Source organism: Lampetra planeri, chromosome 13 (assembly GCF_965212315.1).
Source record: "Lampetra planeri chromosome 13, kcLamPlan1.2.h2, whole genome shotgun sequence".
Lineage (NCBI taxonomy): Eukaryota > Metazoa > Chordata > Hyperoartia > Petromyzontiformes > Petromyzontidae > Lampetra > Lampetra planeri.
The window spans coordinates 1,029,755-1,052,293 of record NC_136119.1 but is presented as its reverse complement, the minus strand read 5'-3'; the positions used below and the strand labels follow the sequence as shown (position 1 = coordinate 1,052,293).

The following is a 22,539-nucleotide window of genomic DNA, read 5'->3' as shown; positions in this document are numbered from 1 at the left end:
CTGCTATGTCTACTACACTTGCTGTCTCCACTACACCTGCTGTGTCTACTACACCTGCTGCCTCTACTACAGCTGCTGTGTCTACTGCACCTGCTGCGTCTACTACACCTGCTGTCTCTACTACACCTGCTGTGTCTACTGCACCTGCTGTCTCTACTACACCTGCTGTCTCTACTACACCTGCTGTCTGTACAAGAGTTGCTATGCGGAGGTGTCAGCTATCGAGTGCGCAGGCGGTACAATTGCACAGGGGCCCACACGCAGGGATGTGAGAAGGGGGGCGATGATTGGGAATCGGGAATCCCGTTTAGCAACCCCATTGTACCAGGCACGTGCCAGCAAGGGCCGTCCATGGGGTGGGGGTGGGTGCGTGCGGGGCCCGGGGCAACCCACACACCACGTGGACCAGCCCCCCCCCCCCGCCCCCCAAAGCGCGGGGCCCGGGGCGGTCGCCCAGATTCGTCGTTCCCCTAGAAACATCTCTGCGTGCCACAGCTACTGCCGATGAACCGCCTGTACCAACCCCCTAGCTTTCTGTTCCTACAAGACAGTGGCAGCTGACCCTAACGCTTAAGCCCCCGGGGCATCGTTATCGTGATCCATGGGGTCAGATAGCCCCGTGGGTGTCCACTGCATCTTTCGTCAGTTGTTTCCACGCTCCTCTATCTTGTAGTGCCAATAAGCTCAAGCGCTTGCCACATCTTTCTGGGCACCAATCTCTGATGTCGTCAAGCAATTCTCTGTGAAGTCTTCGTCTCTTTCCGGTTCCTTCCCATTTCATTCCGAACTGGAAGTGTGTGTGGGGGGAGGGGGGTGGTGGGTGCAGGATGGGACCGTGGGGGGCAAAGACTGAAAGACTGAGACGTGGACAATGAGAGAGCTGCGAGTTTAATGGGACGCGACGCGAGATTAGTGCGGTGGGATTTCAACTCACACACAAAGACAGAAGAGATCCCCCCCCCGTATGGCCTGTAACCGCCGGGGCAAGTGCTGTCCACGAGCAGCACCTATGAAGGCCGGCACGGCGCACGAGGGGGTGGGGTTTGCCAGCACCACGCCCGGCCGCCTTTGTCTCCTTACCAGTGCTTATGTTATCACACACCGCACCGGGTACTCATTTGAGGCCGAGTCGACCTAGGGGAAGCCCACGACCGGTTCATCAGATATTCGCCGTCACTGGTGTTGATGGCCGTGATCGGGAATCGAACACGGGTCGTGAGCCGGCAGCGTTCTTGCCGGAGGCCTCCTGCTGATGCCAACGAGTGCCAATTTCTCCCTGTGGCTTTTTTTTTAATCGCCGGGTAATTTGCTTATTCCGTCTCATTACGTCAAGCAGGAATGGACAGCGAATGTCAACCGGCCATCGAACCTCACAGCAGGCAGTTGCCATCAAGTCCGGGTTTGGCCAGGACAGTCCGGGGAAATAAGCCACCTGCGTCCGGGCGGAAAACCACCGATTGGTAACACAGATCTAACCGCTCACATGGGTCTTGTGTTGAACTTCATCGCAGTCTATCTGCAAGCACAGCTGCGATGATGGAGCTCGTGCCGACTTGAAAAATATGGGTTTGGCGAGTGAATGGGCGTGTGGGTTAGGGCTAGGGTTGCCACCTCGTCCACAGATTTTCCCCATCAGATCTTTGCTACAAATCAATTCGTGCTGCCCAAAACACACGCACACGAATATGTCAATTCCTGAACTGTGTCTGGATCATAGCCCCGACAGGCCGGCCGCCGTCAGCCCTGGCCACCCAACCCACCTCAACCATCCACCGGCACGTGCCAGGCCGTGCCAGGCGTGTCAAGCTGCGCCAGGCCGTGCCAGCCCGTGTGTCACGAGCGCCGCTAGTGGCACGCACTGCTGAAGTAGAGCTTGATGTTGCGCAGGGCCCCCTTAGCGTCGTACGTGAACGCCGGGCAGCCCGCGCCGTCGCAGCCCGCGCCGCCACCAGCCTGGTGGCCACATTGGCCCGGCGGCACACCGGGGCCTACGGGGAGGCCTTGGCCCACAGCGGGGAGACCGTGGCCCGTCGTCGGGATGCTTCGGCCCCCGGGCAGGGCCGAGCCCACGGGCAGGCCTTGGCCTATCGGCAGGCCCTGTCCCACCGCGATGCCGTGACCCGTCGGGACGCCTTGCACCACGTGGAGGCCTTGCCCCGCGGGAAAGCTCGGCCCTACGCTCAGGCTCTGGCTCACGTGGAGGCCCGGGCCGCCCACGCTCGGGCTGGGGCCCGCGGAGAGGCTCCTGGCGCGCTCGCTGCCACCGTCGACGCGGAAGAAGCCCTTCTCCGCTCCGAGGGCCGGCGTCTGCTCCCCCGCTTCCCCGCCTCTCGCCGCGTCTCCGCCGTAGCTCCCCCGTGCGCACCCTCCACCTCCTCCACCTACACCCGCTGCCGCGGCCCCGCGCACGCTGGGCCCGCCGCCTTCCTCGTGGCCCCCGGAGCCCTCGGCAGGGCCCGAGCTCGTCCGGCCCGAGAAGCCCATGAGGTCGTAGGGGGTCGCGTCCGGCCTCCACTCCATCGCCTCCTCCGAGGCGGAGTCTGCGTGCCGGAGAGCGCAGCGAGGTTAGCGCATCCACTCGAATTCGTCCCTCTTCTCACACCGATCATTGCAGACGACCTCTCTTACCCGCTGTGCGTAACGTCTACGTCTACATGCACGCACGCACAGCAAGGCCTCGTTTAACGTGGTAGATGTGTTCATGAAAAGTGCCGCATGAAGTGAAAACTTTAAAATAATTCTTCACCCCCCCCCCCCCCCCCCCCCATAAAGCAGGCGAAACGTTTGACCACCGAGGGTAACGCTCCCACGTGCCGTATCACACTGCTCGAGAAAGTCGTTCCGTGTGCCCGGAATGGATGCACTGCGTTATAGCGTCGTGTGAAGACCGCACGTGGACTTAACACCTATATATATACACAGTGTACACGTTTTATTTTGAAGAGTGAAATTGCGCTTGAGGGCGTTATGACCCAGTGTCACCACCACCACCCCCCACCCGATGTGCACGGATATCATCAGGAGATAGATGGAGATGCGATCGTGACGAGGGCTTTGTGATTGGTGGGACGAGTGGTCAAGGATGCTGCAGGAGGAAAGTGTGAGTGACAGAGAGAGACGGACGCTGGGAGAGGGGATGGGGAGAGAGGCAGGGAGCCAGAAGATAACAGGTCGTTTGGAGGGAGTGAGGAGAGGTAGAGAGAGAAATGGAGAGATGACATCCCAAGAATTTTCCTTAAAGGACACACCAATTGTACAATGATTTAAGACCCAAAACCCAGACATTCCATTCTCGTGCATGATGGCAGCAATGTTGAGTTAGATGCCAATGACGCGGTCTGATAAAGATTATGAGAGGGCTTCAGGAGAGAGTTTGTAAAGTTTTGCTCATCCTCCTCCGTTGAAGGATCGCAGACTGCACTGAGCGCTCCGCTCTACCGTCACGGCTTGCGCTGTGTCTGTGTTGGCACCACCCCCCCCCCCACCACCACCTCTGCCCACCTCGATTATCTCCCGGGGACACCTGGCCGGCCACATGGAACAACAATCTCGCGCTCTGCCGTCGATTGCGTGTGTGCGCGCGTGCGTGAGCGCGTGAGCGCGTGCGTGAGCGCGTGCGTGTGTGCGTGAGTTGGCACAGGAGGGAGCTGCAGCTGTCTGCATCTGCCGGTCATCTCAGTCAGCCAACCCATGGCACCTGCTGGGTCTGTCCCGTGACCTCCTTGCCAGCGGCGAGCCTCCGGCACTTCACGTGGTTGCCTCAAAGTGCACCTGGCCTGGCACCGTCGCTTCGTGGCGAACTGTGGGGTTGTGGGTGTTTGTTGTGTGTGGCCGGGCAAGTGCAGCGGTTAGCGCGCCGCGCTACGAATCTGGCGGCCTCGAGTTCGATTCCCGCCCACGACCAATGCCGGTGACGGTTCTCTGAACCGGTCCTGGGCCTCCCCTAGGTCGACTCGGCCTCAAACGAGTACCTTGTTTAGTAGCGGTGTGCTTTCAGGAGGCAACTGCGGCCGGGCGTGGTGCCGACCGCCACACCCCCTCGTGTGCCGCAGTGCCGCCCTTCGTAGGTGCTGCCGCTCGCTAACAGCGCTCGCCCCAACCGTCTGTGACAGGCTACACGAGGCGATCTTTGTCTTTTTTGTGTGTCCCCCCCCCCCCCCCCCATTAGCGCACCGGTCGCCAGCGCGTCGCCCGAGTGCAGGCCGTGCTTGAGCTTGGCGTGGCGCGTCAGGTTGCCCTTGAGGGTGAAGCGGCTGGGGCAGCGCGGGCACGTGAAGGGCTTGCGTGCCGCGTGCACGTGCATGTGGCCCATGAGGTTGTGCAGGCGGTTGAATTCCTTGCCGCACACCTGGCGCAAGAGGGGGGGGAGGAGATGGGAGGGAGGGCGGGTGAGAGGCGGTTTGTTGCGTCCGTCTGTCCACCTCGCGTAATCGGTCTCGTTAGCGGTGATGGACACAAGGACGGGGGAGTGGGTTAGGCGATGGAGGCGATGGAGGTGATGGAGGTGATGGAAGCAATGGAGGTGATGGAGGTGATTGAGATGATGGAGGCGATGGAGGTGATGGAGGTGATGGAAGCAATGGAGGTGATGGAGGTGATTGAGATGATGGAGGCGATGGAGGTGATGGAGGTGATGGAAGCAATGGAGGTGGTTTCCTGCGGCTTTAATGAGCGTTGAGGCATCGGTACTCATCGCCTGTTTACAGCCCTGCAGCTGAGCATGTGGTGGAAATTACACATTCTTATGGCGGGGCTGCTGGTGCTGATGACCTTGGACTAGGTGGTGGACAATTGGGGAGATCCCTCCTCCATCTCCTCCTCCACCTCTCGCTGACCTCTCAACGGAAGGACTCTCTGCGAGGGTGGTGGTGGTGGTGGTGATGATGTTGGACCGGCGATGATCTGATCTGTCGTGATGGTGCTGAGGTGGTGGACGACCGAGAGGTCCCTCCGTGTCCACCACCTCCTCCACCACCACCTCCTCCGCCTCTCGCTCACCTTGCAGTGGAAGGGCTTGCTGTCCGAGTGCACCACCATGTGCGCCTTGAGCGTCTGCTTCTGTGCGAACGCCTTGAGGCACACGTGGCACTGGTGGGCGCGCTCGCTGCTGTGCGTCAGCAGGTGCCGCTTCATGTTGGCGTGCAGCGTGAAGCCGCGGCCGCACACGCCGCACTCGTGCTCCTTGACGCCCTGCGCACGGGCACACGGTGGGTTGAGAAAGGGGCGAGCGCACACTGGCCTCCCTCCCCCCTCTCCACCTCTCCACCTCTCTCTGTCCCTCTCTCCCCACTCGCGCTCTCCCCCCCCTCTCCACCTCCCCCCTCCCCCCCTCTCCACCTCTCTCTGTCCCTCTCTCCCCACCCGCGCTCTCCCCCCCTCCCCCCCCTCTCCACCTCTCCCTGTCCCTCTCTCCCCCCTCGCCTTGCTGCGTAAGCGATGCGCCCACCACCGGTCGTGCGGCGGTTGGCGCACAAACCTGGAGACCCAAGTTCTATTGCCGCTCGCGGCCAACACGGCCAGTGAAGATTATCTGAACCGGTCCTGGGCCTCCCCCTAGGTCGAATCAGCCTCAAATGAGTACCTGGAGCAGTGTGTAAACATCGCCACTGGGGAGACAAAGGCGACCGGGCGCGGTGCTGGCCACCCACCCCCTCGTGTGCCGTTCCGGCCTTCATAGGTGCTCGCTAACAGCACTTGCCCCAACAGTCTGTTAAGGCTATACGGGGGGATCTGTGTCTTTATATTTGTGACCCCCCCCCGCTCCCCTCACCTTGTGGGTGAGCGCGTGCTGCTTGAGGTGGTGCAGCTGAGCGAACTCGGTGCCGCACTCGGCGCACACGTGCGGACGCTCTCCGCGGTGGCGCTGCGCATGGTTCTCCAGCTGGCTGCGGTAGCGGAAGCGGCGCACGCACTCCCCGCACTGGAACTCGCCCGCTCCTCCGCCTCCTTCCTGCTGCTGCTGCTGCTCCTGCTGCTGCCCTGATGCTGCTGCTGCTGCCGCCGCATGGCCCCACTGACGGCGGGGACCCCACACACCCGCACGGGAAAAGAAAAGGAAATGAGGAATTGCCACGGACAACGCGGGCGGGGAATTGAGGTGAGATTCTTGGGAAAGATCATCATCTTCACCATCTTTGTCACCCATCATCACAATAATCATCACCACCATCATCGTCATCATCGCCATCATCATCACTCATCACCACCACCATCATTACCACCATCATCATCTTCACCATCTTTGTCACCCATCATCACAATAATCATCACCACCATCATCATCGTCATCATCGCCATCATCACCATCATTACCACCATCATCATCTTCACCATCTTAGTCACCCATCATCACAATAATCATCACCACCACCATCGTCATCATCGCCATCACTCATCACCGCCATCATTACCATCATCATCGTCACCATCATGACGATGATGGTGAAGACCATCATCATCGCTATTTCTACCCACTGCCGGATGAACTCCTCCAGCGAGCCTCCGCCGTGTCGCACAATCCTGCGACAGTCCACCTAGCACCCCCCCTCCCCCCTGCCCCACCCCTCCTCCCCACTCTGAAATTCACCGCTCCATCTCCCGACGCCTAACAGCCTCCCCCCTCCCATCCGCGCTCCCTGTTTTGCCTGCCACTCACCGTCATCAGTCTCGCCCAGCGGCCCACTCGCTACTCGCTACTCGAGCAGCCGGTGATGTTTGGGGACACGGTCATGTGAACGTGGAATCACCTTGAGCTCGGCGGAGTCGGGGACGGCTCCGGCCGCGTCGCACTGCTCACAGTGGCGTCCCGGCTCCGGGGTCACCGGGGTCACGGCCACCAGGTCCCCCGCACCCTCCGCCTCCTGGCCCTTCGCTCCCTCCCCCCCATCGTCCTCATCGCCATCGTCGATGTCGCCGTCATGATCATCATCATCATCCTCGTCGTCTTCACCACCGCCGCCGCCATTGTGGTGTTCACCCACATCCTCTTCCTCCTCTTCTTCTTCATCGTCCACACCATCGCCACCATCACCACCCGCGCCTCTGCCCACACCGGCGATGGCGCTGCTGCTGCTGTTGTTACTGACGTTGGCGCCACCATCACCACCGCAATCGCCGCCATCGCAACCGCCACGACCCCCGCCGTCACGATCGCCGCCATCGTCGTCGTCGTCGCCGCCATCGCCGCCGGCAGCACCGTCGCGACCGCCGCCACCCGACTGCGGGTGGCGGCTGCGCTCGTGCGCCCGCAGCTCGCTGGGGTAGGCGAACCCTCGGCCGCACTGCCCGCACGGGTGGCAGCGCACGGCGCCGTGGCGCATCAGGTGGCGCTTGAGGTGGCTCGTCTGCGTGAACGCGCGGCCGCACACGTGGCACGGGTGGGGGCGCGCGCCTGCGTGCGTCAGCCGGTGCGTCTGCAGGTGGCTCAGCTGGCGGAAGAGCTTGCCGCACTGGGGGCACGCGTGCGGCTTGGCGCCGCTGTGGCCCAGGATGTGGGTCACCAGGTTGTACTTGGAGGCGTAGGAGCGCTCGCACTGGCGGCACTGCCAGCGCCGCCCCCCCCCGCCGGAACCACCCGCCGCCGCCGCCGCGCCGCCGCCCGCCGCCGCCGCCGCGACGCAGTAGGAGTCGTCGATGCAGACGCTCACGTCCATGCGGTCCAGCCGCTTCGTCTCGACCTCCGCCTCCGCCGCGGCGGCCGACGGCGATCGCTCGCCACCGCCATCGTCTTCGTCACGATTGTCGTCGTCGTCGTCCCTATCCTCCTCCTGCTCCTCCTCCTCCTCAGCCTCGTGGTCATTGTTCGCGGCGCCAGCGGCGCCTGCGATGGCGCCGTCGGCAGCCGCCGCTGATGACGACGACGCAGAAGATTCCATCGCGTCGGCGGTACCGCCAGCGCTAAGCCTCTCCGCCGTGCCCGCACCGACGCAGGGCCCACCGCCCGTCACCCCGGCCCCATCGCCCTCGGCCCGGAACTTTCGGTCGCTGCCGTCGGCGCCGCCCGCGAGGTCGCCCCAGGCGCACGGCGCGCGCCGGCACCTCGGGCCCTGCGGCGGCGGCGACGCGGCGGCGGCGGCGGCGGCGTCCGCGGTGGCGGTTGCTACGGTGGCGGCCGATGGTGCGGAGCGCCAGCCGTCCGCGGGCTCCCTCGTGCCGGAAGGGCCACGCGGGGTGGACGCCGCGGTCGGCAGCCGAGCTGGCGCACGGACGTCGGCACCGTCGGCACCGCCGCCGCCGTCGCCGATGCCGCCGCTGTCCGGGAGGACGCGCCGGGTGGGTTGGCACTTGCGCTTCCTCGAGCCGTAGCCGGCAGCCGGGAGCGACGGCTCGAGGTCCGATGGCAGCGGCCAGGGCTCGCGGTGAGATTCTGCGGCGGCGATGGTGGCGGCGGCGCCGTGGCGAGCGGAGCGCGCGGGGGGAGAGGGCGCGGACTCCGTGGGCGCGGGGCCCGCCGGCGACGGGGCCCGGTGGGGCCACGCGGCCTCTGCGTCCGACTGTGTCCCCATCTCACGGAACGTCTTGGGAGCGAATTTCCTGCGGAAGAAATCCTGGACGAGAGAAGGGAACACACGGAGGGAATTCTATCAAGGACCTCTGTTTTTAGACTCCGATTACCCTGGGAATCTGTGAAAAACAGCTTCAAACTCATCGGATTTCTCCAGGATAAATAACGATGCTGATTCTGAATCATGTTATTGCACTCATTTCTAAATCAGCTCGAGCCTCACGTAAATCACGTGGTTTCTGTGTGGCCACCCCCACTCCGAAATCCCTCTCCCCGCTGCCGCCCGCTACGAAAGCACACTCCACTCCGCCTGCACGCAGCTCACTTCTGCTCGCTCCTTCTCTCTTCCCTCCCTCCGCCCCTCTCATCATCATCATCACCATCGCCCTCTCATCCCCGACATCTTGGCCCGGTCCTTCTCCCTGTCTTCCTCCTTCCTCCTCCTCCTCCTTCCTCTGTCCCTGCTGCTCATCTTGAGCCGTGCCCTCCTCCTCCTCCTTGTCTATGTGCAGCGTTCTTCATCGCAAGGCCACCGCGGGGCCTCTGGTGGGCCTTGGTGCGGCCCCCGACATCCCCCCACCCCCGACAATACACAAAGAGTGACAACATCCCCCATCATCATCATCATCGTGCTGCTGTCCAGCCCCCCGCCTTTGAAAATGAGTGAAGAATGCTGATCCAGGGGACTCCCGTAACGGCTTCCCTTCCCTGCTCTCCGTGCTGCCCCCCCTCCCCAGCCCCCCACCCCCTTCGGTCTTGTGCCCTCTTTGCGCCACACACTCTCGACTCCCCTCGCCACGGTCCCACAGCTCCATAGACCCTCCCTACACTGCCACTGCATGTTGTACGGGCTCGTCAATGGATGCAGTCGTTCCCAGACAGCCAGAATCAAGGCACACGCATCAGATTCATGATGGTCCGTGCTGGTGATGATCGAGGCTCAGAGAGCCAGACTAAAGCGCGCTCGTGACAGTCTTCAGAGTTCTGATGAATGTTAACCATCTCGCCTGGTATACAGGAGGTTGTGGGTTTGATCCTGACCCTGACGCCTGCTGCTGCTGTATATTTGGATTTTTCTCCGGGTCCTCCACATTTAGAAGCGACGTCACGTGTTTCGAGTGTTCGCCCCGCTACAAATGTATCCACGTGATAAGCCACTTCGTTGAGCTATCATTGATGGTAGCCAGTGGGCCTTACCTGGTAAAATAAAATAGTTTAGTTCTGGGAGATTAGAGAACTGAGCGTTGACTTGGAGCGTACAACAGTTAGTAAGTCTTTCTTCCAGTGGATGGACTGGGGCCCGGTATGAGAACGTGGAATGGGGAGGGGGGGGTGGTCAGACGTCGACGCTCACCTCGTCGAGGTCCCAGAAGCAGAAGAGGCCGACCGTCTGTGTAGAGGCGTCGACTCGCATGGCCATCGTGACCCCCCCCCCCCCCGGGGTCACCTGGCACACGGCGGCCGCTGGGAGGGGCGGGGGGAACAGGAGGAGCGGTGGTGGCACGGTTAGTGACGCGGGGCGGGTGGTAAAGGCGCAGCCCTGCAACTTGCGTGGTCGCCCCACCGCTGGCAGAAGCCGGGCAGGCCCTCTGCACTCGAGTGACCTGTACGAGAAAGGGCGTTTGGCCTGCCACGTTGGAGCAGACGAGCGGAGGGCATACCCACACTTCGCCTCACCGTCACGCAACCTGCCGGTCGACTAAGCGTGGTGGTGAACCCATTAAACCAGCTGGGTGGACAGAGGCGGGAGTGAGGGTGGTGGTGGTGAGGGTGATGGTGTGCGGGTCATTTGAGAAGACCCTGCCGCCATCGTTCAACTGCCGCAGCCGGGAGATGGAATCGAACCTGCGTCGTCTTCTGCACCGCGGAGTTCAGTATGCCGACTGCAACCACCGCCAATTGTGGCAGCGGGTACCTTGAGAGTGAGACTCTCCACAGCGACACCAGTGATCGCCCTGTATTGTGTGTTGTGTACACAGGACCCACATCTAAACACACACATACACAGAGGGCCCTTGTCTATGAACATCTGGCAGGTCACCACCCATGGCCCAAGCAAGCCTGACTGCTGATGAGGAACTGAATGTCAAAACCGCCGTGGCTAGCTGTTAACTACCGCGTCTGGTATACAGGCGGGCGTGGGTTCGATCCCTACCCTGACGCCTGCTGTACATTTGCGAGTGTGCGTGTCTCTCTCCCCGTGGTGGCGTGGATTTTTCTCCGGATCCTCCGCTATTTCCCTCCACACTCAGAAACACGCGTTTAGAGTATTTAGGCTGCTAGAAATTCGCGCATTATGAGCCACTTCGTTGAGCTATAATTTTGTTGGGCAGGTCACTTCTGAGCAAGAGACATATAGATTATTGGGTCTTAGCTGGTAAATAAATAAAAATTGTAAGAGTTTAATGGTTTGTGTTGAACCAATCCTGCTCCCAGAAGGCCGTGTGGCTGATGGGATGTGTAAAAAATGAATGCTTCGTTACTGAACTAGGCGAGGCCTCCCCGGGTAAGGGTAACGTTGGGGAGTTCGTGACGGCTCGTGCCAGGAGAGAGTTGCACATGTAAGGAGGTAGCGATGGGTGGGACGCGTGGTGTGCAGGGTGGGGGAAGGTAGACTGAGCAACTGTAGAGGGAGAGAGAAGGGAGCGCTCTGGTCGGAGCCAGGGTGTGTGGGCTGGAGATCCGCCATGCGCGGCTGACCCACGCCGTGTCGGGCGCTGGAGGAGGCCGTGTTCTCGGTGGCAGAAGACGGAGAGCTCTGCATGCTGATAAGAGCTACCCGTCGGAGGCCGTAGGACTGCGAGAATGGCTGGGTGCAGATGCAGCACTTGTCGTAAACATTTTTATATATAAAAATAATAATAATATTACAAATATTACATGGAAAACATAAGGGCAACATAGAGTAGAGAGAGAGGGGGTGGTAGAGAGAGAGGGAAGGGGTAAGGAGAGCAGAGTGTGACATCTTTTGTGAAATCTTTCATTTAAAAGGGGGGGGGGGTTTCACATAAAGCAAAGCATAAAAAAAACGAAATGATGAACGAAGCAAAGTGCCGACTACACCGAGCATCTTCTTGTTCCCTCTGATCGTAAAAAAAGAAGGGAGAGTGTGTGAGAGTGGGAGGGGGAGTGTGTGAGAGTGGGAGACAGTGGGGAGAGTGTGAGAGTAGGAGGGAGGGAGATTGCAGGGTAAGAGAAGGGGGAGGGGAGAGTGTGAGAGTGTGAGAAAGAGGGGAGAGTGTGTGAGTGTGGCAGGGAGAGTGGGAGGGAGAGAGGAGAGTGTGTGAGTGTGGCAGGGAGAGTGTGAGAAAAAGGGGAGAGTGTGTGAGAGTGGTAGAGAGAGAGGAGAGTGTTTGACAGTGGGAGAGAGAGAAGAGTGTGTGAGAGTGAGAGTGGGAGAGAGTGGAGAGTGAGAGTGGGACTGGGAGGGAGAGAGGAGAGTGTGTGAGTGTGGCAGGGCGAGTGGGAGGGAGAGAAAGGAGAGTGTGTGAGAGTGAGAGTGGGAGAGTCAGGAGAGTGTGTGAGAGTGGGAGAGAGGACGAGCACTGTGCGGTGGGAGATGGGGGAGAAGGGACGTCGGGAGAGGTATGTGGGGAAGAAATTAGAGCAATGGAGAGAAAATGTGGGAGTGATGGAGCGGGGGAGGGCAGAATGGGAGATGGACCGAGCGAGAGGGAGGATGATAGATAAAGGGAGAACGCAAGGCGAGAGAGAGTGCGTGGGTGTGTGGTGTGTGCGAGTGTGCGCGTGTGTGGGGAGCGGTGGTGCAGCGGTGAGCGCGCCGCGCTTCGAACCCGGCCACTCGAGTTCGATTCCCGATCACGGCCAACGAGATCATCTGAACCAATCCGGCGGGCGTCCCCTAGGTCGGCTCTGCCTTAAATGAGTAACTTGGTGGCGGTGTGTAAACGCCAGTATCGCGATGTTAGCCGCCCACCCCCCCCCCCTCGTGTGCCGTGCCGGCCTGCAAAGCTCCCCGTCAAGAGCACTTGCCCCTGCAGCCTGCTCAAGGCTATACGGGGGATATTGATCAGTGGCTGTGTTTCTATGAGAAACGCGACCGTCGTGGTTAGCGCAACAGCTCTACGAACCCCGACCGCCCGAGTTCGATTCCGGGCCGCGACGAACATCACTGGTAATTACCCGACCTCCCCTAGGTCGACTCAGCCTTAGAAAAGAGTAACCCGCTGCGAAGTGTAATAATGGCCACTGGGGAGACAAAGGCGGCTGGGCGCGGTGTTGATCAGCCGACCCCCTCGTGTGCCGTGCCGGCCTTTAGAATTGCTCGCTGGCAGCACTTGCACCAACGGTGTGTTGAGGCTATACGGGGGATTTTGTGTGTGTGGGGTGTGTATGTGTGGGGGGGGGGGGTGTGTGTGTGGGTCGTGTGTGAGGTGTGTGTGGTGGTGGAATGTGTGTGGGGTGTTTATGTGGTGGGGGGGATGTGTGTGGGTGTGTGTGTGTGAGGTGTATGTGTGAGGTGGTGTGTGGGGTGTGTGTGTGGGGTGTGTGGGGTGTGTGTGTGTGTGGGGTGTGTATGTGGGGGGTGTGTGTGTGGGGGGGGTTTGGGTGGGGGGGGGGATGTGTGTGTGGGTGTGTGGGGTGTGTGTGGGGGGGTGTGTGGGGGAGGGTGTGGGGTGTGTGTGTGGTGGGGAAGGTGTGTGTGGGGTGTGTGCGCGGTGTGTCTGGGTGTGTGTGGGGGGGTGTGTCTCTAGGGGTGTCTTTGGGGTGTGAGTGTGTGGGGTGTGCTGTGGGGTGTGTGTAGTGTGGGATGTTTGTGGGGTGTTTGTGTGGTGGGGTGTGTGTGTGGAATGTGTGTCGGGTGTGGTGTGTGGGGGGATGTGAGGGGTATGTGTGTGTGGAGTGTGTGTGGTGTGGGGGGGGGTGTGGTGTGGGGGGGGTGTGAGGGTGTGTGTGGGGTGTATGTGTGTATGGAGGGGGTGTGTGGGGAGGTGTTGGATGTGTGTGTGGTGGGGAGGGTGTAGGGGCGTGTGGGTGTGGTGGGATGTATATGTGATGTGGGAGTGGTGGGGTTTGTGTGTTGGGGTGTGGGGTGAGTGGGGGGGGTGTGGGGGGGAGTGTGTGTGAGGTGTGTGTGTGTGGGGTGTGTGTGTGTGGTATGGGTGTCGGGTGTGTGGGGGGGATGCGTGTCGGGTGTGTGTGTGTGTGGGGAGGGGGTGGGGGTGTGTGGGTGTGTGTGGGGTTTGTGTGGGGGGGGGTGTGTGGGGGGTGTGTGGGGGGTGTGTGGTGTGTGTTTTGGATGTGTTCGGTGGGGAGTGTGTGTGAGGTTTGTATGTGGTTGGGGTGTGTGAGGTGTGTGGGTGTGAAGTGTGTGTGTAGGGCGGGTGTGTGGGGTGGTGTGTGTGGTGTGTTTGGGGTGTGTGTGTGGGATGTGTGTATGAGGGTGTGTGTGAGGTGTGTGTGGGGTGTGTGTGGGGTGTGTGTGAGGGGTGTGTGAGGTGTGTGGGGTATATGTTTGGGGGATGGTGAGTGTGAGGAGTGTGTCTGCGGTGTGTGTGGTGTGAGGTGTGTGTGGTGTTGGATGTGTGTGGTGGGGAAGATCTGGGGGGTGTGGGGGGGTGTATGTGGTTTGGGATGTGTATGGGGTTTGTGTGTAGGGGTGTGTTGGGGTGTGTGGGGGAGGGGTGTGTGAGGATGTGTGTGGGGAGTGTGTGGGAGGGGGCATGTGTGGGGTGTGTGAGGGTACGTGGGGGGGGGGGGTGTGGGGTGTGGGGGGGAGTTTGGGGATGTGTGGGGGGTGTATGTGGGGTGTGGGAGAGGTGTGTGAGACGTGTGTAGGGGGTGTGCGGGGGGGCGTTTGTGGGATGTGTGGGTTGTGTGAGGGGTGTATGTGTGGGATATGTGTCGTGTGTGTGGGGGGGGTTGGATGTATTGTGGTGGGGAGGGTGTTGAGGGGGTGGGGGTGTGTGTTTGTGTGGAGGGGGTGTGTGTGAGGTGTGTGTGTGTGGGGAGGTGTTGGATGCGTGTGTGGTGGGGAGGGTGTGTGGGTGTGTGTGGGGTGTGTATGTGGTGTGGGATGTGTGTGGGGGGTGTGGGGTGAGTGGGGGATGTGTGTGAGGCGTGTGTGGGAGGGGTGTGTGGGGTGTGTGTGTGGGTGTGTGTGTGGGGTGTGTGTCTGGGGTGTGTGTGAGGGACGTGTGTGGAGTGTGGGGTCTGTGTGGGGTGTGTGTCGTGTGGGGTGTGGGGGTGGGTGTGTGTGTGTGTGGGGTGTGTGTGTGTGAGGGTGTGTGTTAGTGTGTATGTGTGGGGGGGTGTGGGGGGGTGTGGGGTGTGTGGGGGTGTGTGGGGGGGGGGTGTGTGGGGGGGTGTGTGGTGGGGTGTGTGTGTGGGGGTGTGTGTGTGTGGGGTGGTGTGAGAAAGCGAGGGAATGAGAGCCGTGGGGAGAGACAGAAAGCTCGTAGAGTGAAAATGAAAGCGGGGAGAGTGGAAGAGAAGGGGGGAGAGGAAGGAGGGGGAGTGATGGCAGGAACAAGAGGGAGGGAGATGGATGGAGATGCGGGGGGGGGACTTGAGGGAGGGAGGCTGTGAGCGGTGGGGGAGGGGGGAGTGGAGGAGGAAAGGAGGGAGGGGTGGTGAAGGGGGGAGGGGTGGAGGAGGGAGAGGGGCGGAGGAGGGGAGGGGTGGTGGAGGGGGGGAGAGGGGGAGGAGGGGTAATGGAAGGAGGTGGATGACACGGGGGAGGTGGTGGGGGAGAGAGAAGGCAGGGGGAGTTAGCGTGAAAGGGAGGAAGGGAACGAGGCTTAGGCGGTGGGAGCCAGGGAGGGGTGGGAGCCAGGGAGGGGTGGGAGTCAGGGAGGGGTGGGAGTCAGGGAGGGGTGGGAGTCAGGGAGGGGAGGGGGGCAGAGAGGGAGGGGGCAGAGAGGGAGGGATGGAGAGGAGGGAGGAGGGTTATCGATGGGGTGAGACGAAGGAATCGAATGGAAGGAATGGAGAGAGGGTGGGGGGGTAGAGAGACGAGGGGGGGGCGTACATGGAGGAGAGAGGAAGGGATCAGGGGTGGAGGGGAGAGAAAAAGGAGAGGGAGGGAGGCAGAGAGGGTGGGAGGGAGAGGGGGAGACGGAATGACGGCAGTGGTGAGAGGGAGGAGATGGGGCAACGGGAAGGAATGGAGAGAGAGAGCGAGAGAGCTCTAGAGGGGAGAAGAGGGAGAGCCTCAACTTATAGAGGAGAAAATATGCGGAGAGGGATAAGGGAGGGAGGGAGGGAGAGAGAGAGGGAGGGAGAGTGAGGGAGGGAGGGAGAGGGAGGGAGTAGAGGGGAGATATGGAGAGGGAGGAAGATTAAAGCACATTTTAGGAGCATAGTGTTCGTCGGGTGGGTGTGTGTATGTCTCTGTGTGTGTGTGTCTGTTGTGTGTATGTCTCTATGTGTGTGTGTGTCTCTGTGTGTATGTCTGTGTGTGTGTGTCTCTCTGTGTGTATGTCTCAATGTGTGTGTGTGTCTGTTGTGTGTATGTCTCTATGTGTGTGTGTGTGTCTCTGTGTGTATGTCTCTATGTGTGTGTGTGTCAGTTGTGTTTGTTGTGTGTGTCTCTACGTGTGTGTGGGTCTGTTGTGTGTATCTCTCTATGTGTGTGTGTGTCTGTTGTGTGTGTTGTGTGTATGTCTCTACGTGTGTGTGTGTCTGTTGTGTGTATGTTGTGTGTGTTGTGTGTATGTCTCTGTGTATGAGTCTCTGTCTCTGTGTATGAGCCTCCCCGAGGTCGACTTCGCCTTAACTGACCACCCGGTGCGGTGTGTAAACATCACCACTGGGGAGACAAAGGCGGCCGGGCGTCGATGTTGGCCTCCCATCCCCCTCGTGTGCCGTGCCGGCCTTCACAGGCGCGACGCGCTACTCGCTACTCACACCCTCACAGTCCGTTGAGGCTATACGGGGGATCTTTGTGTATATGTGGGTGTCTGTGTATATGGATGAATGATTGCTTGGATGTGTGTGTCTGTGTGTGTGTTTACCGGCTCAATAGGCACTCCCAAACAGTGTGTGTATTTACATGCGTGTGTGTGTATTTACTGTGTGTGCGTATTTACTGTGTGTGTGTATTTACATCGCGTGTGGGAAGCGGTAGTGTCGTGGTTCGTGCCCTGGGGTACGAACCCGGCGACCCGTGATCGATTCCCGCTCAGGGCCAATACTCGTGACCATTATCTGAACCTGTCATGGTCCTCCCCTAGGTCGACTCGGCCTCAAATGAGTACCTGGTGCGGTGTGTAAACATCGCCACTAGGGAGACAAAGGCGGCCGGGCGTGGTGCTGGCCACCCACCCCCTCCTGTACCGTGGCGGACTTCCGAGGTGCTCGCTAACAGCACTTGCCCCGACAGTCTGTTAAGGCTATACGGAGATCTTTGTCTTGTGTGGGGAGCGGTGGTGTAGCGGTTAGCGCGGCGCTGCGCTACGAACCCAACGACCCGACTCCGACTCTCGCTCACGGCCAACACCGGTGACGATTATCTGAACCGGTCCTGGGTCTCCCCTAGGTTGACTCGGCCTCAAATGAGTACCTGGTGTGATGCGTAAAAATCGCCACTCGGAAGACAAAGGCGGCCGGGCGTGGTTCTGACCACACCACCCCCTCAAATGCCGTTACGGGCGATTAATAGGTGCTCGCTTACAGCACTTGCTTCAACAGTCTGAGTGGACTACACGGGGGATCTTTGTCTTTGTACCCTTGGTCGATGTACGTGTGTGAGAGTTTGCATGGGCGCGGTGGTTCGCGAACCGGAAGTTCGATTCCCGCCCACGGCTAACGTCAGTAGCAAGCGATGTCTAAACCGGCGCCTTCAGGTCGACTCAGCCTTAAACAAGGTACCTGGGTTGCGGCGTGCAAACATCGGCACTGGGGGAGACAAAGGCGGTCCTTTCGTAGCACCGTACCGACAACTCGTGCCCACCTCCTGCTACCTACCTAAATAGGCGCTCGCTAACAGCTCGCGAGCGTTCTCGAATCGGGGTTGGTGGGTTGAGAGGAGCTTGGGGAGATCACACAGGAGTCTACCTCCCGGCGTGCAATCCAAATTCGAGGCGGTGGAGCAAGTAGGTTGCGCGCTCGCCTGTGACCTGCCCCGCGCAGCGGCTCATCCGGGAGCTGTCCGGGGTTGTCTCTGTTACCCCGCACCTCCAATTGGCTACGTACGGTGCGAAAGAAGTTCAACATACATACTACTATACACTACACTTTACACTACACGATACATACTAATTACTATACACTGCACCAGTGGTTCTTAACCTGGGGTGCGAGGCTTGGCCAGATTTTTTGAAAAGGTAAATCATCGGAAGACAACGTTTGCACGGGCAATGCACGTGCACTTACTTTGTTTCACCAAACCCTACGTGGTCATTACCATCATACATGTGTTTGTTTACGATTAAGAACCAAAGCGGTACAAGGCTGCAGTAAAGGTTAAGAACCACTGCACTACACTATACACTACACGATGCACTACATTGTACGCTACACTATACACTACACTACATTCGAATGCAGACTCTGGCTCTTTAAAAAAGCGTAAATTTGACCAAACATTCCAATGTGGTCCGGACCCTCCTGAAAAAAAGAACCAACCCTTGGTCGATCCACTGCTGGATGAGGGCAGGCGTCCCTCCTCCACTCCGTGTCGGATATGGGGGGCCGGGAGTGGGGGGGGGGAGTTGTTTGACCACGCTTGGCCGAGGGCTGGTTCCGAAATCAGTCGCCACTTACGTGAGCCGTGGCTGGGAATGGAACTCGATTCGCCCAGGTCCTAGCGTGAGCATCGCGCTAACCACTGCACCACCGCTCCCCCCCCTCCTCACCCAGTGATGATCAGGGCCAGAGGTCACCGCAGATGACCCCGGGACGGGGCGCAACAGGTGACCACGCCGCAGGCGGTACAGGTGAACTCGCAAGTGAAATCACACGGCACGGATGATGATGATGTTGCTGCTGATGATGATCACTGTAATCCATGCATTCATGCCATTAACGCGACGTCACCAACACCCGGAGTCTCACCAAGACTTGGGCAACTCGTCAGTGTAGCCACTCGCACACTCTCTCCCCCACTCTCCCTCGCTCCCCACACTCTCTCTCCTCCACACTCTCCCTCTCCCCACACTCTCTCTCCAAACTCTCCCCACACTCTCTCCACACTCCCTCTCCCCACACACTGTCTCCACACTCTCCCTCGCTCCCCACACTCTCTCTCCACACTCTCCCTCGCTCCCCACACTCTCTCTCCACACTCTACCTCGCTCCCCACACTCTCTCTCCACACTCTGCCTCGCTCCCCACACACTCTCTCCACACTCTGCCTCGCTCCCCACACACTCTCTCCACACTCTCCCTCTCTATCCACACACTCTATTTCCAAACTCATTCTCCACTCTCTCCCCACACTCTCTATCTGCACACTCTCCACGCTCTCTCCACACTCACCTCGAGAAGGGTGAACTCTCCACGCGGGACTCTCTCTCCGCTCTCCCTGTGTCGCCCTCCTCCTCTGTCTCTCTGCTCTGATGAGCAGATCTCTTATTTCACTCTCCCCCCCCCTCCTCCCCCTTAAAGCTCCCTCTGCCCTCTCTCTTCTCTCTGGCGCTCTCCTCCGCTCCGTCTCTCCACCGCCTCTCGCCTCTTCGCGTTTCCTACGAGCGCTCTCTCCCCTCTTTCTGTCACCCACCTCTTTGTCTCTCCTCTCTCACCCTCTCCTGAATTCCACACTCCCTCTCTCCGCCCTCTCTTTTCCTCCCCCCCCCTCTGTTCTCACACTCGCTCTCTCTCTGTGCTGTGTCTCGTTCCCCTCGCCTCTCTTTTTGCTCTCTCCGTGTGCCCTCTCCTGTCTTCTCCTATTTTTCCGCTCCCCTCTCTCGCTCTCCGCCCTCTCTCTTTTTTTCTCTCTCTCTCCTATCTCCCTCACACTCTCCCTCTCTTTCTCACCCACTCCTTTCCTCTCACCCTCTCTCTTATTCCACACACTCACTCACTCTCTCCCCCTTCACTCCTCTCGTCTTACCACACTCTCTCTCTCGCTTCTGTTTTCGCCACTCTTGCATCTCCCCTCTATCCGTCTCCCCTCTCCACTCCTCTCCACTCCCCTCTCTCTGCCACTCTCCTCGTCTCCCTCTTCACGGTCTCTTCTGCCTGTCTCTCTACCAAACACGCTCTCTTTTATTCCACGCTCTCTCTATCCCTCCCCCATATCTTCCTCTCTCCCCCTGAACTCCGCTCTCCTCTCACGCTCCGCCTGTGTCTCGCTGCTCTCCCCCCCTCTCTCTCTCCTCTCTTCCCCTCCTTTCTCCTCAGTCTCCTCTCCTCTCCCACTCTCTCTCCACCCACTCTCCCCTCTCTCCGCCCCCTGCCTGGCCTCTCTCTCCCACCCTCCCCTTCTCACCCTCTCCCCTCCACCCCCGCGCTCTCCCCTGCACTCTCCGTGCGCTCTCTGGCCCAAGCCCGTTCCTGCTCTCTCCCTCTCTTTCACAACATCTATCTCCCACTCTCCCTCCCCCGTCTCTTTTTTTATTGCACACTCTTCCTCTCTCCCCCCATCTCTTTTCTCTTAATCACGTGGCTCTGCCCCTCTCTCCTCCCTCCCTCTCCCTCTCCCCTCCTTGCTTCTCCCCATATGTATTTCCCCTCTTGAATTCCCCCCTCTCCTCTCGCTCTCCCCCTCTCCTACTGCCTCTCTCCTCTCTCATCCTCTCTCTTTTTATTCACCCTTTCCTCTCCCTTCTCTACCACCCTGTCGCTTCTCTCCGCCCCCACTGTGGATGCTGTCACTCTCCCTCCCTCTCTCCTCTTCTCCCTCTCTACCGCCCCTCCACCCCGCCCCTCTCTCTGCCCTCCCTCTTTTTTTACGAGCAGAGGAAACAAGAAGATGCTCGGTGTAGTCGGCACTTTGCTTCGTTCATCATTTCGGGTTTTTTTCAATGCTTTGCTTTATGTGCTCCCCCCCCCCCCGTTTAAATGAAAGATTTTACGAAAGATTTCAAGCTCTGCTCCTTCTTACCCCTCTCTCTCTCTACCCCCTCTCCCTACTCTATGTCTATGTCCCCCCTGTTTTCTATGTCCACATTCTGCCCCTCTTCTCCTCTCTCCCTCATTTTCTCTCTCTCCTGGGTAACCCACTCTGTTTTATTACTGCATTTGCCCCTTGCCTCTCTCCTTTTGCTCCCTCGCTCACCAACTTCTCTCGGCTCTCTCTCTCTCAACCCCTCCCTCCCACCCTCTCCCTTTTTTACGATCAGAGGAAACAAGAAGATGCTCGGTGTAGTCGGCACTTTGCTTCGTTCATCATTTGGGTTTTTTTTTCAATGCTTTGCTTTATGTCCCCCCCCCCTCCTTTTCAAATGAAAGATTTCAAAAAAGATGTCACACTCTGCTCTCCTCCTTCTTACCACCTCCCTCTCTCTCTTTTTTTACGATCAGAGGAAACAAGAAGATGCTCAGTGTAGTCGCCACTTTGCTTCGTTCAACATTTTTGTTTTTTGTGTTTTTTAATGCTTTGCTTTATGTATCCCCCCCCTTTTTAAATGAAAGATTTCACAATAAATTTCACGCTCGGCTCTCCTTACCCCTTCCCTCTCTCTCTCTACCCCATCTCTCTACCCTCTGTCTCCCTACTCTATGTCCATGTTCCCCCTGTTTTCTATGTAATATTTATACAATTTTATTTTTTACTACAAGTGCTGCATCTGCACGCAGCCCTTCTCGCAGTCCTACGGCTTATGACGGTACCACCCTCTCTCCTTTGCTCCACTCCTCTCTCGTCTCCTGTCTCTACTCTCTCACTCTCTCTCTCTTTTTTAACGATCAGAGGAAACAAGAAGATGCTCGGTGTAGTCGGCACTTTGCTTCGTTCATCATTTAGTTTTTTATGCTTTGCTTTATGTAACCCCCCCCCCCCCTTTTTTAAATGAAAGATTTCACAAAATATTTCACTCTCTCCCTCCTCATTGCCTCTCCCTCATCGTCGTGATTTATTTCTCCCGCCGTTGTTGAATCTCCTCCTCTGCGCACTCTCTCGACCCAGTCCCCCTTTCTCTCCCACCCACTCACCCTCTCTCATCTATTCCCTCTCTCCTGTTCTCTCTCCCTCTCTCTCTCCACTGGGTTGTGGGTTGTGCGGCTGTGTGCAAGTGAGTGTGTGCTAGTGAGTGTGTGGGTTAGTGTGTGCGTGCGGGTGTATGCGTGCGAGTGAGTCCGTGCGAGTGAGTCCGTGCGAGTGAGTGCGTGCGGGTGAGTGTGTGCGAGTGAGTGTGTGCGAGTGAGTGTGTGCGTGCGAGTGTGTGCGTGCGGGTGTGTGTGTGCAGGTGTGTGTGTGCGGTTGTGTGTGTGTGTCCGACAGTGGGGAGTCGTGGCGAAGTGGTTAGCGCATTGCGCGATGAACCCTGCCACCCAAGTTCGATTCCCCCTCAGCCATAAACGAGCACTTTGCGCGGCGCATGGAGACATCACCACTGGGAGAGACGAAGGCGGCCGGGCGTGGTGCAGTGCACTCACCAAGCTGCTCGCCTGCCACCGTCTCAGCCTTAATAGCTGCTCGCTAACAGCACCTGAGCCCTACCCAACAGTGTATTAGCGTCTACACAGAAACCTGCATTCTTGTGATGCGCTCTCTCCTATCTCGTCTCCACCTCTTTCATCGTTTTTTTTTTACGATCAGTGGCAACAAGAAGATGCTCGGTGTATTCGGCACTTTGCTTCGTTAATCATTTCGTATTTTTTTTACTTTGCTTTATGTAAAACCCCCACCTCTCGCTCACTCTCTCGCTCACTCTCTCGCTCACTCTCTCGGTCACTCTCTCGCTCACTCTCTCGGTCACTCTCTCGCTCACTCTCTCGCTCTCTCTCTCTCGTTCTGCACGCAGCCCTTCTTGCAGTCCGACGGCCTCCGACGGGTAGCTCTCATCGTTCTCTCTCTCTGATGTCTCTCCCTTAATTTTGCCGACCAGACACAACTTTGGCTGTCTTGAGTGTTTTTTTATATTGAAACTCAGTTTTTTTTTACTCGGGTCCGTTAATCATCGCTTCCATTT

General features: G+C 58.9%; 1 protein-coding gene across 2 annotated transcripts; it reads right to left on the bottom strand.

The window, feature by feature from the left end:
• Nucleotides 1-874: 874 nt before the first annotated feature.
• LOC144721880 (uncharacterized) lies at nt 875-19,097 on the bottom strand. Of its 2 annotated transcripts, none has more exons than XM_078599808.1 (7): nt 18,944-19,097; nt 9,858-9,967; nt 6,747-8,546; nt 5,771-6,013; nt 4,999-5,190; nt 4,174-4,348; nt 875-2,540 (listed from the first exon to the last, which is right to left on the bottom strand). In XM_078599808.1, the coding sequence occupies exons 2-7, from the start codon at nt 9,921-9,923 to the stop codon at nt 1,846-1,848; spliced, it is 3,171 nt and encodes a 1,056-aa protein (XP_078455934.1). In that variant the 5' UTR covers nt 9,924-9,967; nt 18,944-19,097; the 3' UTR covers nt 875-1,845. The 2 variants fall into 2 exon arrangements, with proteins under 2 accessions (XP_078455934.1, XP_078455935.1); XM_078599809.1 differs by lacking the exon at nt 18,944-19,097 and adding an exon at nt 18,322-18,602.
• Nucleotides 19,098-22,539: the final 3,442 nt, after the last annotated feature.